Source organism: Parasteatoda tepidariorum, chromosome 8 (genome assembly GCF_982258835.1).
Source record: "Parasteatoda tepidariorum strain Cologne lab strain chromosome 8, Ptep-v5.0, whole genome shotgun sequence".
Taxonomy (NCBI): domain Eukaryota; kingdom Metazoa; phylum Arthropoda; class Arachnida; order Araneae; family Theridiidae; genus Parasteatoda; species Parasteatoda tepidariorum.
This window is the reverse complement of record NC_141762.1, coordinates 102,051,533-102,069,292: the sequence shown is the minus strand read 5'-3', so window position 1 is coordinate 102,069,292 and position 17,760 is coordinate 102,051,533. Positions and strand designations below refer to the sequence as shown.

General features: G+C 29.1%; 1 protein-coding gene across 1 annotated transcript in view; it reads right to left on the bottom strand.

The window, feature by feature from the left end:
* Positions 1-17,760, bottom strand: part of LOC107441387 (uncharacterized) — a 130,662-nt gene that overhangs the window by 22,219 nt on the left and 90,683 nt on the right. The window contains exons 32-36 of the mRNA XM_071180923.2: positions 12,409-12,636; positions 9,284-9,423; positions 7,169-7,237; positions 6,595-6,691; positions 4,334-4,437 (exon numbers count right to left, since the gene is read on the bottom strand). Of these exons, the coding sequence (XP_071037024.2) occupies positions 4,334-4,437; positions 6,595-6,691; positions 7,169-7,237; positions 9,284-9,423; positions 12,409-12,636 (638 nt within the window). The remainder of the gene's footprint in view (positions 1-4,333; positions 4,438-6,594; positions 6,692-7,168; positions 7,238-9,283; positions 9,424-12,408; positions 12,637-17,760) is intronic.

Genomic DNA, 17,760 nt, shown 5'->3' with positions numbered 1-17,760 from the left:
TTATATCCATCGTTGAACAGTCGACCCAATTTTGGGTTTATGACTACTCATGCCTTGTCATTTTGAACCCAATCCAGAAAACTCCTGGATCAGTACCCCCGGATGTATTGATTTGTTGTAGGAACCTGGAGGACTTTGCGACTTTACAGATTAAATGTGCATCAGTCACCATTTAATACACTGGGAGTCTTCAGCCGGCGGGCATCGAACCCACAAACTCTTGGGCATGGGAACAGCACCCAACCAACCAGGCTATCCCGGCCTCCTCAATCAATAGATTGAAATAGGCAGCATGAGAGTATTGAAAGTGAAGATAAAGTTCAGTGTTTTCACTACAGCGCGAGAACGCGAGAATCTCGCATATTTTTTTCTTTTCTCGCATTAAAAAATTATTACCGCGAGAAATTCGCGCATTCTATAAATCAATTTCAAAATTCGCGAATTTCTCGCATTTTGGAAAAAGCTTCGAATTACGCCAATTAGAATAAAATCCATTTCACTTTTCTTCCTGGATCTTTCATTATTTTCAACATTTGCCCCGTTATCTAGCTTCCCTATTTACCAGTATTGTTCAGAACTTTTTCGAACAACAGAACACAACCCCTCCGAACCACGGAACTCCTTTCAGAGCACATTTCTCTGCAACCACGTGTTTACTGTAGGTATGGTTTTTCATGTAAGACGTTCAAATTTTTTTATGCGCTAATGTAAGATGGACAAATACCTAGTAAAGGCAAAATCTTCTATGATGATGCAGCAAAAATATTCAATGCTTTAAAAAATAGAAGACGTTAAAAATGTATTATAACAAAAGAAATTTTTTTTCCAAGTCTATTTGTATTTTTTCAGTTTTTAGAAATCTCACTTAACTTTCTGAAATCTCACCCTGTTTTTGAGAAAGGGTGAGAAATTCTCACCCATTTTTTTTTCTATGATGAAAACACTGATATAAAGTCAGGCTAAATTTGAAAGTCTCTGAAAAAGAACAATGTGCAGTGTAGTGTGCTTCGGCTACTAGGGATTCTCCTCTAAATGAACTGGAGTGAAGAAAATTCAGTCGGGTAAACCGGTTGGAAACCCATTCAGTCTCACTTCCCAACTGACTCGCTTGAAGAGAGGACATTTCTAATTTGGATTTATTTTTACAATGTAAGCTTTTAATTATCTATTTTAATATACATTAACCGCTTTCCTTATTATTCAGAGTCAACTCGGGTATCGATAGCAGAATTTGTCAGTAAGTTTTGCTTTATTGTGTTTTTACTCAGCTGGAAAGCAAGAAAGATTATCTGTTGTGATTGAAAGTTTTCAAATTTCTGTTTAGGAGTTCTGCTGTTGGATTGTGGAACAGCATTTGGTGTTTTGTGCGATTGTATATAATATGCTAGTTGCTGGATTTACATAGGAAGAAAAAAAAAAGAGAGGAAAAAATGGCGTATCACTTTACAGCAGGGGTGTCAAACTCGCGGCCCGAGATGAACACTTTTGCGGCCCAATCAATATATCCAATGCAAAGTAAAAATAAAATAGAAATGTGAATTAAAAAGGAAACTAGCATATAAAATTCTAATATACTTTATTTATAAACTATACGGATTATTTTAAATTGTACGTTCGAAAATATAAAATTCTAATTGGCTTGCGGCGTCTGCCATTCCAGGAATACTGCATCTTATCAAAAATACGCAGAAAAAATTTTAAATCTTAGAACAGAATTTGAAACAATGTTTAGAGATTTTAATTCTTTGGAAGACAAATTTTGTTTGTTTTCTTTGATTTTCTTAATAAATATAGACTCAGTACCCAGTAATATGCAAATGGAAGTCATTGAGATTCAGTGCTACTCAAATTTGAAGACAAAATTCATTGAAGTGGGTGTGCCTGAATTTTACAAATATTTACCGGCAAGGTTTGAGAATACTCGAAAATTCGCATATGAAATTATTTCCATGTTTGGAAGTACTTATCAGTGCAAGCATTTTTTTCTGTTATGAATGAAAATAAATCTCCTGTCCGAAACCATATTAATAGCTCTCGTTGGGTCAATTTTGAAAGTAGTCTCGGCCAATAAAATTTCTCCCAAAATAGAAAAGATAGTAGCAGAGAAGAGATGTCAAATATCAAACAATAATTTTACTTTATATATGCTTATTACAATGTGCTATTCAAAATAAAAATATTTGTTTCTGTAAACACTGATTTTTTTTGAGGCCCACCTATTAAGCATTGTTTATTTGGCCCAAGTTTGCTTTTGAGTTTGACACCCCTGCTTTACAGCGTTCAAAAAGTATCACCTAGTGTTGTCCCTCGTTTAAAAAAACTATCATACAAAGACTAATATTTAGCTTTTTTCATTTGCCCGAGATAAATGTTGGATAGTAAACTGATTGTAAATTAAATGTTTTTTTTTTACAAATAAAAAAATTTAAAATTTCAACTTAAAACTTGTGTATTATGTTTCGTTTTAATTCCCTCTATATATCAATAAAATAAAAAAATATGCTGATTTTGTGCACTTTTTTCAAAAAAATTGGTATGGTACGGAAAACGGTTAAACTTCCTTGACTTTTAAGTTTCCCCCCCCCCTTTTATTTCCTGTAATTGTATTAATTCCTTTTACTCATTCAGTAAAAATTTAGCATGTGATTCTTAACTTTCTTTTTGTTATCTTTGATAAAGAAAAATACAAAATACTTGATCAAATAATTTATATGTTTCGTTAATTCATAAATCTTGAAGGTTAAAATCCTTTTAAAATACATTCATAATCATCAACTGAAAAAAAAAAATTTTTTTTAAATAAAAATAGTAATAGTTTGTTGCTACATAGAAAAAATAACTTTGTATTTAAAACTTATACAGAGTTTTTTTTTTTTTTTAAATATTTCCTTAGCATTTAATTTAAAACAGCTGATTATGAATTATCTAGAAGTTCATAGCAAAAATTTCAATTGCTTCGCTCTTAAACCAATCTAAGTTCATAAAACAGAAACCTGTAAAACTTAAAAGCAGTTGACTATTGCAGGAAAAAACAGTTCGAATGAATCTGTTGCCAGATTAATAAAGAAGATAGTTGGAAGTATATTCTAAAAATAAAGCGCAATTTAAAAAAAAAAAAGATTATCTACAAGTTTTCTATCTATGAAATTCTTAAAATTATAGGCATTTCCCAATTTCATAGGTACAAATGATTAAAGAAATGATTAAATCCTTCATGAATAGATTAACTCATATTATAAATAATATGAAGTACTGCAATTTAACGATTTATTCTCAAAATGGGGCGTTATTTCAATACCAGTCTATAATTCATTTTTTAATCAATAATTCATTTCATAATTTATCTCTTAAACTATTTAAAAAAATTTTTTAATGGTCAAGAAGCATGAAAATCTATTTGTGAATTAAAAAATCTGAAAATTCAGAATAAATAAAATTTTTTATACTAAAGTGTAAAATTTTTCAAAATCATATCAATTCAAAATTATTATCATTATTAACAAATTAAAAATTATTTAATTCATCTATTGATTCCTCATTATATTACACATTTGTTTTTAAGTTGAATAACTTTTTGTGAAATAATTACTGCAGTTCAACAAATTATTCAAAAGATATGAAGAAAAATGTGACACATTAAAATAACATTAGAATAACTAATTTATGAGCTGTTATAACAGTTAAAGCATAAAAGTCAGTGTTTCTATCCCTATTTTAGATGTGTTAAATCCAAATTTATCAGCTTAAACATCATACACTTTAATATACATAGAAAATAGAGTAGGTTATTTGTAGATTGAACTCACACAAGCTTAAACAGGGGTGATTGTGAGTCAAACTCAAAAAACCTGGAAAATTTCTTGAGTAAAATCATTAAAGACGCATAATGTCTTTATAAATTTAAATCATTGATATTTTCAAAAACATTGAATTCTAAATAAATTATATACAGCATAATTTAAATGAATGATTATGTATAAGTTAATTTTTATCTCTCATCACATTTATCATTCCACCAGAAAAAATATTTACAAATGAAAGACGCCAAGTATAAATTCTAATTCTTCTTCTTGGGCACTACAGCCTATGACAGGCCAAGACCGTCCCAATAAGTTTTTGCCATCTTGATCTATTCTGTGCCATGGCCTAGTTCTAATATTTTTAAATAAAATATTCAAGAAATTTTATACATAAATGTGATCGATGATTTCTCAAAACTTCTGGACCTAAGATTTCTGGAAACTTCCGGAGCGCAGTTAGGGAAAAATCCAGAAATCCATATTTTTTCCGGAGCACAATCACCTCTGATTAAAAAGATTAAAAAATTACTTGCATGGGTAAAAAATCTTCTATTTCTTTCATCCTTGATTTAGCTTCCTTTAACTTGCTGTCAATTTTTGAAAGAAACATTTCTTTTTTAAACCAAAGCAATTGTACCTGTAATGCATTCAGACACAAGATTCATCAAGAAGATTAATTTTTAGAACACCTTATCAATTACACAGTATTTTTGAAAGACATCAAACAAGTCAGTTTTTTTTTAAATGATTATAAATGATCACGCTTATCATAATAAGATGTTTTTTTTCTTCTCACAACCAAACTCAGCTGTTAATGAGGTAAAGTCTAGATATGTTTTTAATAATTTTTTAAAATTTTTTATAACCATCTTTGAACAGCCGATCTGATTTTAAGGGTTTATGACTACCAATGCTCAACTCCGCAGCCTTGTAATTTTGAATCCAGTTAAGAAGACAAGAGAACTCCTGGATCAAGTATTGAGAGCAATTTGCTTTCGTGGAGGACTTTTTGATGGAACTAACTCGCATTTGTGCTACATGGAGAGGAAGACCACGAAAACCTCCTACAGTTAGCTTGACGGCAAGGGGACTAACCCATGACCAAAAATTTAAGGAAAAGGAAAAAACTTTAATATTTTTAACTGTATTCATTTTTATATTCTATATCTCTTATGTATTCTATGTAATTTAAAAGCAGAGATGCTGGATTTTAGCTTAGAAAGGAGAGAAGCGCTTTTATTAAATTTTTTTTTCTTCAAAAAATAGTGAAATGAAAGAAAAAGTTTGTAACGTTGTTAATTAATTACAGTGATCTCATTAGATATTTTGAACAATAGGAAACAGTAATTGATGACCTTTTTTAAAAAGTTTGGAGCAAAAACTTTTAACATCGGAAATTTTGGTCTGAAAAATATCATAGATATGTCATTGTTCAAAATCCACTTTGTGTTGCAACAAATCTCAGCACAAAAAATTTAGTTGAATATAACTCTTATAAGAATTTACTCTGCTCTTCATTGCTCAGTATGAGTAAAAACAAGCCTTCATATATGAAAATATAGGTTTTAATAAATTTTTTTAGTTTTTGTTGAAACTAAATGTTATTATACTTTGATTAATATATTGATCTAATGATCTCAAGCATGTAAAATAAATGAGAAAATTACGGAAATGAATAATATATTAGTAATGTAACATACTAATTGTTCGAATAATCGAATTTCACGAATAATTCTTAAACAGATCAGCATAGAAATCACAAAATTTTGTATTTTGCAATTTTTTCAGCAGTTTTTTTCCAATGAAAAAAAGATATTGGGTTAATGTATGCATATTTATAATATTATATTCAGGAAACTATCAAAGAAAGTAGCAATTATACTCAATAAAAAAAATGTCAATATTTTTGTGATTAAAAATAAGATTTCTGAATTTTAATTTTGATAGCATCACCAGGTGGTATAATCAATTCATCTTTATTTAAAATTGATTTTATTATATATATATATATATATATATATATATATATATATATATATATATATATATATATATATATATATATATATATATATATATATATATATTTATAATTACTTTGCTGGTTTTTCAAAACAAATGTTTCCTTTTTATTCCCGCATCTTAGAATTTTCGTCTTACTCCTTTTGATGAAAGAAAATGACTTGTTTTTGTTTTCCCATTTATTATATAATTATTTATTTTATTTTAAGTTATCAATTTCAAACAAAAATTTGAAATTTAGCATAAAAATTAAAAAAAACGAAAATATTTAAACACATCTATTGTGATGTTTTGTAGAGAAATAATTCAGGGCGCATAGCCAGATTTTTCAACAAAAAAAAAATAAGCACCTTTTAAGTATTTTTCAAGCACTCAAAAAATATTGTTAATCACTTTCGAAAAAAAAAAAAATCATAATTAGGATCTGTGCAGCAATAAACATTATTTTTTTCTATCATTTATAAACACAAAATCAATAAAATTCCAAAACATTTTCAAAAACTTTACATAGTCATGATAAAATAACTAGTTTCTGATAAATATTGCAAAGAAAATTGCTCATCATGCTTTTTTTTGTAATTTATAACGACAATCGACAGGGGCAAAAGAAAAATCAATCTCTTTTTAAAATATAGAAAATTAAGCACTTTTTACACATCCTGAATTAAAAACGCACCTTTAAATGCAAATCATAAATAAGCATCTTTAAGCACTTTTTAAAAACGCTATGCACCCTGTAATACACGAAGAAAAAAAAAATGAATTTTTGTACCTCAGCTAATTTTGCTCTTTTCATCAACTGTATTTTTTCATTCTCTGCATTCCTAATACTTGAATTATACTTTTCCAATTGTTGATCCAATGACTTCCTAATTGAGATAAATAAAAATAATTAATTATACTATCTCAAAAGTTTTTCGAGTGACAAGGGGACAATAATTGAAAAAAAAGTGAAGGATGTTAAATTCCTAAGATTGAAAATTTTAAAATTTAAAGGGATGCGTCACAAATTTATCTTAAAAACATTAACAAATTAAGATAGGATAAATTAATGTAAAAAATTAAATATGAATTTTTTAAGGAAATTGATCGACAAAGTTTGATCAAAAACAAAAATTGAGGTTTTGAAATCTTATGATTGTTTAAGGAAGAAGATTGTAAGAAATAAATTTAACCAATTAAATAATAGACGGTTTCCACTCATTTATCAAAGCAAAAATTGAGGACTTTAAAGAATTTTTAAAAAAAAATTAAGGACCTCTAAAAAGAAGCATAATAAAAATCGAGAAAATATGAATCGGAATATTGGATCTTAAAATGCAAAAATATATGTAAAAATATATTACTTTAATGAACTTGTTTCATTTTGAAAGTCTTCAATACATCCTTCCATTTTCTTTACCTTTTCCTGCAAACTAGAGAAAATATTTAGTTAAAGAAAGCTGGATAATACTATAATTAATATTCAAAAATATTCGCATTCAATAAATAATGGAACTCGCTTAGTTTTTAAAATTTATTTTAGAAAATATGCAAAATATTACATTTAGAAAGAAACAAAACTTTACTTTGCAGACGTTTTAATATGCAAATAGAAAGCAATATTTTCTCCAAGAAATTTAAAAACTCAGTGTAGAATAGTTCATCTATAGTCACATGAGTCCAATTGCCATTTACAAATCTCACATGTGATTAAGAATCAAATTTAATTTATACAAAAACAGGGTTGCCACACAAATCTAGAAAAAAAAATTCCCTGTGTTTTCCCTGTATACACAATACATTAAGAGTAAACACACAATCACTGTGCTCTTGACTGAGTTTTATTAGGGCATCTATACTAGCTATAATTGCTGGAAAAACTAAAGAAATAAGGATCAGCTTAACCTACTTAAAACAAACAATGCACTACTTCATAAAATACATAAGATTGCTGAGTAAATGCTATATTGTAGTAAAGCAGAAATATCTTCTTTAAATATCCCATAGATTGACTTTTGAAAAGTCACCATTCTTTAAAGACTGAAATAAAAAACAAAATTCCATGTATTTTCCCAGTTTTTAAAGAAAAACTCAAAATTCTCTGTTATTTTTAGGTGATTTTTAAATTCCTTGTATTTTCTATGTTCTCCACTTGGAGTGGCAATCCTCTTAAACTCAGATTTACTAATTTTCTATGCCTTTTTGCATATTTCAATTCCATTTCACAATTTTCCCAAATTGATAAAACTCCCTAACTTTTTTCTATTCTCCCAGATTTCCATTTTCCGTGTTCGTCCTGCAATAGACACAAATTTACCACACACACAAGTTTCGGTAAAGTGTTAGTCAGATGCTACCCAGCCTAAATTGGTTGTTGATAGTTGTACACACTGCTTCCCACCTGTACCATAGTTGTACACACTGCTGAATTATTCCATCTCAAAATATGCCAACCTATATAATTGACGTAGATGATATAAGAATTCCAAAGAAATATCTATAGTACCATACCAGTATCATAATCCTCAGGTTTACCCTTAAATTAAAAAAATTTAGTTACTGGTCAGCTGATCACTATCATAGTCTGAACACATTTTCACTGGTTTCCTCAGATATCACTTTAAGATTTTATATTAAAATAAGTTATTAAATTTAATAAAATGAAAAATTACAGCCCTAAGAATGTGTATTGCTTACAATTATGATCAAATATGTAGTTGATGCAATTTAGTGATAATAACAGTGCAAAACAGGAAATTTGAAAGAAAAAAACATATCTAATTGATATTAGTTCTGGTGCCGGGGAATACTCATAATTATTTTGATTATAATTAAAGCCACCACCATTAATTATAACTGATTATAATTAAGGTGGTCAAAATTAAATTTCAATGGTCCTAGGGACAAATAGATTGCCAAGAACTTTGAAGGCCATTAATTAACCACCTTATTATAATTAAGGTGGTCTATATTAAATTTTAATGGTCCTGGAACTAATGAATTGCAAAGAACTTTAAAGTCCATTAATTAACTACCATTAAGAGGCCATTAACTATTAATTAAAAACCTTAATTATAAATTATTATAATTAAGGTTATATAAGGTATTATAATTATTATAATCTAAATTTAATTTTAATGGTCCTAGGGACTAATAGATTGCCAAGATCTTTGAAGACCATTAATTAACCACCATTTAAGGCCTTTAATTAACCACTTTAATTATAATTAAGGTGGTCTAAATTAAATTTTAATGGTCTTAGGGACTAATTGATTGCCAGGAACTTTGAAGGTCATTAATTAACCACCTTAATTATAACTAAGGTGGACTAAAATAAATTATTATTGTCCTATGGACTAATGGATTGCCAAGAACTTTGAGCGGTGAATTTACATGTGTCTAAGAAACCTATTCCCTTATGTATATTCTTTGGTTTTACTGTATATCACTATCAAATATGCAAGTAATAAAGCAAATACCTTTGATTTTTAGAGCACCATATATTAATTTCCTTTTCCTGTTGGGAATTCAGTTCAGTAGCTGCATTCAGTGATTCCATTAAAACTTTATGTTCCCTCTCTAATTTCATCTCTTTGCTTTTGGTATCATTTTTGAGAGACTAGGGGGATGAAAAAAACATCCTAGATTTAAGACATGCCACAACAATTTTGGAAAAAGGAAAACTTGAAACTTCAGAAACATTTTTCAAAGTACATATTGAACTTAAAAAAAATAAATAGATAAAAAAATACAACTCAAAAGAATTGTATATAAGATTAAAGAGCAATAATATATTAAATAAAATTTCCTGTTAGCTGTTTCAAGATGTCATTAGTCATTGAAACTACAAATGGAATCAATTGTTACTAAGTATTATTCAGATAATTTAATTCTTTTGTTTAAAATTGCTAATTAATTTTTTTTTATTTGTAAAAACAGAATTTGATATTTTTGATTCAAACGAATGCAATTTAACCATATTTTTTAAAAATATACTTAAATTTGAGAACGAAACCTCAGTTCAGCATTTCAAAACTTCTGTGTTAATTGAATTAGAATATTTTTTTAAAGAAACCGTACTTCATCAACCAAAAATCCTAAAATTCAGTAAAATTTGTGTATCGTCTCACAGTTCAAAATTTTAAATTTGTCTATTAAATCTTTACATATTAAACAAATACACTGAATTACACAGAAAAAAGTATACTTTAACATAGCTGCAAACATGAATGGGAAAAACATGCAATAGATTTTACGAAATAACATAAATTTCATGATAATTGTAGCACAATGTACTAAATATTTTATGCATAGGGAATTTTATAGTCATCAAAATAGAAAAACTGCAATATTTTCAAGTTATGACGGATATTAAATGAACTTGAAATGTTATGTATTATGTTTGAGCATAATTTTGAATAGCAATAGGCAAATTCATCAAAGACAGTTAAAAAGTTTTTAAAAAAATTAATTTAAAAAGGGATTTCTGAATAAAAATAAGTTAAAACTTTTAGGACAAAAAATTTTAAACTGATCCATAAAAATGAGGCTAGCTTTATTATACATAATACTTATTTTAATATTCAAGCAAGCAATAATCTGTGCGCAAATTCTATTTGCAATAGGGATTTTTTAAGAGACTTACTAAATTTTAGGAAATTTTCTAAAATGTACAAAAACTAGGAGAATTTTTATCAAACCAGCAGAAAGGAAAATACAGTTGGCATTTATACTTTAACCACTAGCACAGGCGAAAAATGCACTATGTCTCATAATTATTATTTATCTCATAGTTATAATTTTTTATTTTTGTGACATAAACCACTGATGTCAAACAGGGTTGGCAAGTTTTTGATGCATGACGGTTTTTACCGTCACGTCAAAAACCCATAGTTTTGGTAAAACTGTATTTTTATTTGAGTTTAACTGCTTATAATTTAAAATTAATTCCTTTTTGGCCAATAAATTTAGAAAAAAAGTTGTTAAAAGATATTTAAGAACAAATTCTTGCATTTTCCCAACATGATTATATCAAAGCATACTAATTGAAGTAAAATATTAGGATGCTAAACAAAATTTTCAACATTTCCAAGCAATGAAAAATGCACAAAATTAGTCACTTGCTATCGTATGCTTCGGCACAGTGACTCTGACTACGGAACATGTAATTTTGTTTGTAATTAAGTTTTGTTTAATGCGCTTCTTCAACTGAATAAAAGTTTTTAACTTGACAAAATAGCAGCAATTCCTAACTTAGAGTTCGTTAGTAGTTTCAAGTTTTGAAAGTTTTGTTTAGCTTATTTCTAATATTTAAGAAATGCCAAATTTTAAATTCTTTTTAGTTCCTGAATTTATTAATAGTTCCAAGCTTTTTTGTTTGTTTGTTTATTTCTAACAATTAAGAAATGCAAAATTTTGAATCCATTGCAAATCAAGCTATAATGATAAAAGTAAGTATCACTATTTTCGATAAGTATATTACAATATTTTTGAATGAATGTATATCCTTCTACAAAAATACATGTATATAGTTTCAAAATAAATAGCAATCATTTACAACATTCATTTATAAAGGCAATTATGTGAAAATAATATATTGTCCACTATATGCCATAAATTAAAGAAAACAGTAGGTTTTTGACGATTTTTACTGGTAAAAACATTGTTTTTACCACTGTCATGTCAAAAACCCAACCCTGATGTCAAATCATATTTGTGGTAATTGCCTGCCGACATGAACAACACACCTATGATAACTGTGGTTTGGTTTCTATGAACTAACACTAAAATTTAACTTTGATTCAAAAATAGAAAGTCATAATATAAACAATCAAACTTAGGCCAGACAACTTTACTCGGTACTGGTCAGTACTGACACTAATACTGAACTCCTTTCAGGAAGGGTATTCACTCAAAGAAATCCATCTCCCGACTGAAGCCAATCACAAATAAAATGTGAAATTCCGATATTAAAACACGCATTTCATCAAATGCAACAGCATTGAAAGTTTCAATGATTAAATTGAGTAAAAACGTGTCACTCAATCGCATATTCAAATTACCAAAAAGAGAAAAATTAAATACATTTAAGAATTAATTGATTGTTTTAAGGCAGGTAGTCATTTATGTCGCACTAGAGGTGCACAATGGGCTATTGGCGATGGTCTGGGAAACACCCCTGAGCATGACCCGAAGACACGCCATCACAATTTTGATCCTCTGCACAGGGGATAGTTTCCCAGCTTTGGTAGCCCGAGGACCTATGTGTGAAGCTGAGGAGTTGACGGCCGAACAGTTTAAGGAGGACTGATACCGCACACCCTCGGTATCTAGGCAAGCTGATCAAAGTGGTCACCCACCCGCTTACCAGTGATGCTCGACTTCCACATTCTAGTGGGCACCGTACCGTGTCTTTGCCATCAATCCACTGCGGGACAGTGACTTTTTTTTTTGTAAAGGTTCCTTATTCTTAAAAATATGAAACAAGTAATTGATTTCTAGATTTCCTTTTACATATTATACAAACACAACAATTTAGAGATACTGAAAGAAACTGCTTTAAACATTCCTCGCACGAATTGCTAAACTTTTTATTAAAGTATACCTGTAAAAGTAGATTGGAGTCTACCAATTCTTTCTTCAAGTATTCAATTTCTACTAATGATTTTTTATTACATTTGGCTGCAGTATCCATTTCTGTAGATAATTTTGTTTCAATTAAAGTTTTTTCAACTTCTAATTCTTTTTTCTCTTCAGTTAATTGATGAACTCTTTTCTTCAAATCATTCAACTCATCATCTGTTTTCCAGGTACCTTTTGATTCAGTTTTTACCTAGGAAGGAAATTAAAGGCAATACATAAGTTTATATAATCATATGAATAGTATCAGACATGTTAGAAAAAAACTGAATTTTGCATTAAAATATGAAACATCAGAAACATGAGTTCCGAACGAAACATAAACTACAAATTAAGTTAAAATAAAAAATTACTATTTAAGGGAATTATTACATTAAAAGGGGTGATTGTGAGCCCAACTAAAAAATCATGAAAATTTCTTGAGTAAAATCATTACCATGTATTTCAAAAAATTAATGTCTTCAGAAATTAAAATCACATTGATATTTTTAAAAACATGAAATCCTAAATAAATTATATGCAGCGTAATTTAAATGAATAATTATTAAGTTTATTTTTATGTCTAATCACATTCATTATTCTAAAAGAAAAAATACTTACGAATGAAAGAGATGCCAAAAATAAATTCTAGTTTGAATATTTTTAAATAAAATATACAGGAATTTGTAGACATAAATGTGATCGATGATTTCTTGAAACTCCTAGACCTTGGATTTCCGGTAACTTCAAGATTGCAGTTAGCGAAAAATCCAGAGTATTAAATAAAATATTCTGTACTAAATAAAGTAAATTAAATTTTAAAACATAATTAGAAACATATTTAGCGATTTCACATAGTGACTATTTACGACTATTACTAGTTTTACAACTTCTGTTAAATTAAATATTTAGTTTAAAATTTTAATTTGGTTTATTTTTTAAAATTTTAAACAACCCCATAATTCAAAATTTTAAAAATTCAGTGATTATTGAATTGTTTATTAGATTAAGATCATTTTACTTAAACTAAGAGAAAATGAGATTTTATTTATTTTCATTTTATTTTATAACCGGCGTTTGAACAGCCGTCCCAAGTATGGGTTTATGCCTACTAATGTTCCACTCTGCTGCCTTATAATTTTGAGCCCAATCCAGAGGATAAGGGAACTTTTGGATCAAGTATTAGGAGAAATTTGCCTTCGTGGAGGACTTTTTGATGGAACTAACTCATATTTCTTGCGTTACACGGAGAGGAAAACCACTAGGACCTCCAACAGTTAACCTGACGACAGGGAGACTCAAACCCATGATCAGCCTACCACTGAGATTATATTTCATCAGCATTTAGGTCAGTGCAAGCCGTATGCGGATTTCAAATCAACCAGTCATTGCTGGGATTAGAACCTAGTTCACCACATTGGAAGGCGAACGCTCTATCCCCTGAGCCACAACGGCTTCTAACTGCATTGGAAATGACATGAAAAGAATTGGAGTTCAAAGAAAAATAGGAAGTCGTTATGGAGAAATTTTCAGAAGAAGGCATTGGCTGACACTGAGCTGTCTGGCCAACTATGATGATGATGAGAAAATGTTATAGGGAGAGGTGGGTTGGACTTGCTTGAATTAATTTTAATGCAATTTAATAGTTTTAATTCTTTTTTTTCCATTAACATGTTGCACCACATGAAATGAGCACATGGTTCATAATACTTATGAGTAGGTTCGAGTATTCACACTTAATCAGCGTCAGTCACTTTTGGAGCTTGATTCATTAAACAGATGGCGCTGAGAATTTTGTTATTTTGCCTATTATTGGAATGAGAAGGAAGAATCAGAAAAGAATCAAATTTTTCACCGTTGCTACCACCTTCAATAAGCATAGTGCGGCCTCACTTCCTGGTTAGAAACCCTTTCATCGAAGGAAAATTATTTTTTGCGTTAGAGACTCAAACAGGTTTTGATTTTAATTAAAGTGTTTTTTATTAGTTCAGTGCTTTCTCAACCTTTTAGTATTGTACGTGTGAGTTCCTGAAAGTAGTAATTAGTTTTATTAGAAAGAAAATAATTCCAAATCTAGAAGACTTTAACATGTCATGTAAGATAGATCTCTTAGTCAAAAAGATTTTTTTATAGTTAAAATCTGAGATTAATAACCGATTCTTTAATATTTTTTTAAAAACTTTTTACTTAATTTATAATTTGTAGATTTCATCTTTAATTTAAACTTCCCCGCCCAAGAAAAAAAAAACTACAGCAGAAGATAAATTATAAGAAAGGAACTGATTTCGTAATGATTTTGGGATCTTCATATCTTCTACAAAGTTAAAGAGAACAATGGTAGATTCAAGCATGATGGGGATAATAAAACCCAGAAACTATTTTTCTTATCGGAAATAAGGTGTCTAAAATGCTTCAAAACTTGAAAATTTTGAACTAATTTGGAAGTACAAGCATCCTCACAACTTGATATATGATTATTTTACACGATTTTTACTAATGACACAGAAAGCAAAACAATGTGAATGCCAAACTGATTGAAACAAAAATTTAGTTCATCTCCACTTAATTAATACAAAAATTTTACAACCAATCATCACAGAGTAACCACTCAAATCTGGGAAAAAAAATTTCCAGTGTTTCCCCTATACATACTATACACAATATATTAAGAGGAAATACAATTAATGTGCTCCTGTGTCAGTTTTATATTGGGCTAACTATTCTAGTTATAATTGCTGAAAAAACCTAGAGAGAAAAAAGGAACAGCTGAACATACTTAAATAATGCTATAGTAAATGAAATAGTTTAGTATAGCTGAAATAGTTTAGTATAGCTGAAATATCATGGTTAAATATGCCATAGATTACGCTTTGAGTGGTCACCACTTTTTAAAAGACAAAAATAAGAAATAAAATTCCCTGTATTTTTTTCAGTTTCTAAAGAAAAACTCAAAATTCCCAACATTTTCCCCAATTATTTCAGGCGATTTTTAAATTTCCCGTATTTTCCAGGTTTTCCCTGGAGTGGCAACCCTGATATGGGTGAAATATCATCCTTAAATATTCTGCAGATTGCACTTTGATTGGTCACCTTTCTTTAAAAGACGAAAATAAAAAACAAAATTCCTTCTATTTTCCCAGTTGGTATAGAAAAACTCAAAATTCCCTGCACTGTCCCTGTTATTTTAGGTGATTTTTTAATTCTCTGTATTTTTCCAGGTTTTTACTACTCTCCCTGTTGAGTGGCAGCCCTGTATTATCATCTGACAGATTACCAAAGGAATTATGTATTAAATATTAAAAATATTATTAGGTTTTGCTTATTTAAAAATAATTTTAAATGGCAAGAAAATTAATGCTATTTTTAACCATAAATAGTCTAAAAACTGTTTTAATATAAGATATTTATCAGGGTTACCATTCAAATCTGGAAAAAAAAATTTCCTGTGTTTTAATTGTACATATTATCAGGGGTGATTGTGAGCCCAAGTCAAAATTCCAGAAAATTTCTTGAGTTAAAAAAAAAAAAAGTTTAAATTCAAAAATTAGAAAAAAATTTAAACCAGGTTTTTTTTAAATTTTTCTTGATATTTCTTAGTTTACTTAAAATATATTTAAAATTTTACACATACCTATTACTATACCTGCAGAAGTAATTATAAATTTACAAATATGTCTTTCTTTCTTGAGTTTATGATTAGAACAACTATTTACTGATAAAGAATGAATATTAATCATGAATGTAAGCTTATAAAGTATCTCTCTGGCTCTCCCTTACAAACAAATAAAATAAACTGTGTTTTTAAGTTCTACTTTTGAAAATTTGATTTCCGGAAACTTCTGTGATCAATGATTTTTTGAAACGTTTGGACCTTCGATCTCCGGAAACTTCCGGATCACCATTGCGAAAAATCCGGAAATCCGGATTTTTTCTGGAGCACAATCAGCCCTGTATTATACACAATACATTAAAAGGAAAAACACAATCACTGTGCTCTTGTCTGAGCCGTATTTGACTAACTATACTAGTTACAACTGCTTAAAAAAAGAAAAAAACTGAACATACTTAAAACAAATAATGCTATAGTAAGTTTAATATAGCTGAAATATGATCCTTAAATATTCTATACATTTGCACTTAGAGCGGTCACTAATTTTTAAAAGACAAAAATAGGAAACAAAATTCCCTGTATTTTCTCAGTTTGTAAAGAAAAAAAGATCAAAATTCCCTGTATTTTAGGTGATTTTTTAATTCCCGGTAGAGTGGCAACCCTGGTGGAGGATCAAACTCAAGTTTTAAGCAATTTACTACTTTTAACCACTGAACCATCACCCTAATAATTTCACTTAATGCTTATACTTGTATTTTTTCTATACAATAAAAATTAGGAAATTTCAATGCAACAATATGATTTTAGTCAACTAAGTTTTTAACAGGGCTCGAAAACACTCAGAAATTTTACCCGTCCCTGAGGATGGCTTGTCCAACAATGTACCCGTCCTCCTTTGAAACTAACCCGTCGCTTCTAAATAAATAAAAATATAATTTTCTCTCATTTATTACAAACATTTATATAAATTGCACAATGAATTAGTAGTTACTAGGATTACACATACCAGGATTGCATTATACAGTAATAAAAGGAATACTAGGTTACTAACAGGAACCTAGTATTTCTTTTATAAAATAATTTATTTCTTTGATGAAATAATTTATTTCTTTGATGAAATAATTTAAATAACAAAGGTTAAGTTATCCGTCAATTTATCCGATGGTACTGCCTTTTTTAAATGAATCAAATATGACGTTTGCCAGTTCCACAATCAAGCCAATGATTTACAGAGGTTTCTGCACAGAAATCTGAAAGGGTTTTTTCTTTTAGGTGGATGTTCATAATTGCGTTTAACGCTTCTTGTTTAAGACCAGTACGTAATGTGTTTTTTTTTGTAAGTTCATTGCTGAAAAGCCCCTTTCAACCGCTGCAGTACTCCCAGACAGAGAAAACTTCCATTCCACCATGAGCAGTATGTTGCTGTATTTCGAGATTAGAGGGTAATTTTAGAAGTGAGGCGCTAGACTCTTGTAAGATAAAAAAAAATTGAAAACGTATCATGAACATTAAGGGGAAAATGGCCGTCCGCGCGGACGCTGGATTCGAGAAATTCGTTGTCCGCGGGGAATTTTTGACCGCCGAGGACAGGCGGTTTTTCGAGCCCTGGTTTTTAAACAAAATTCGCAATTTCCTGCATTTTCTCTGTTATTTTAGGTGATTTTTTAAATTCCCTGTATTTTCCCTAATCTCCCCGAGGAGTGGCAACCCTGTTTAAAAGTTTCTTCT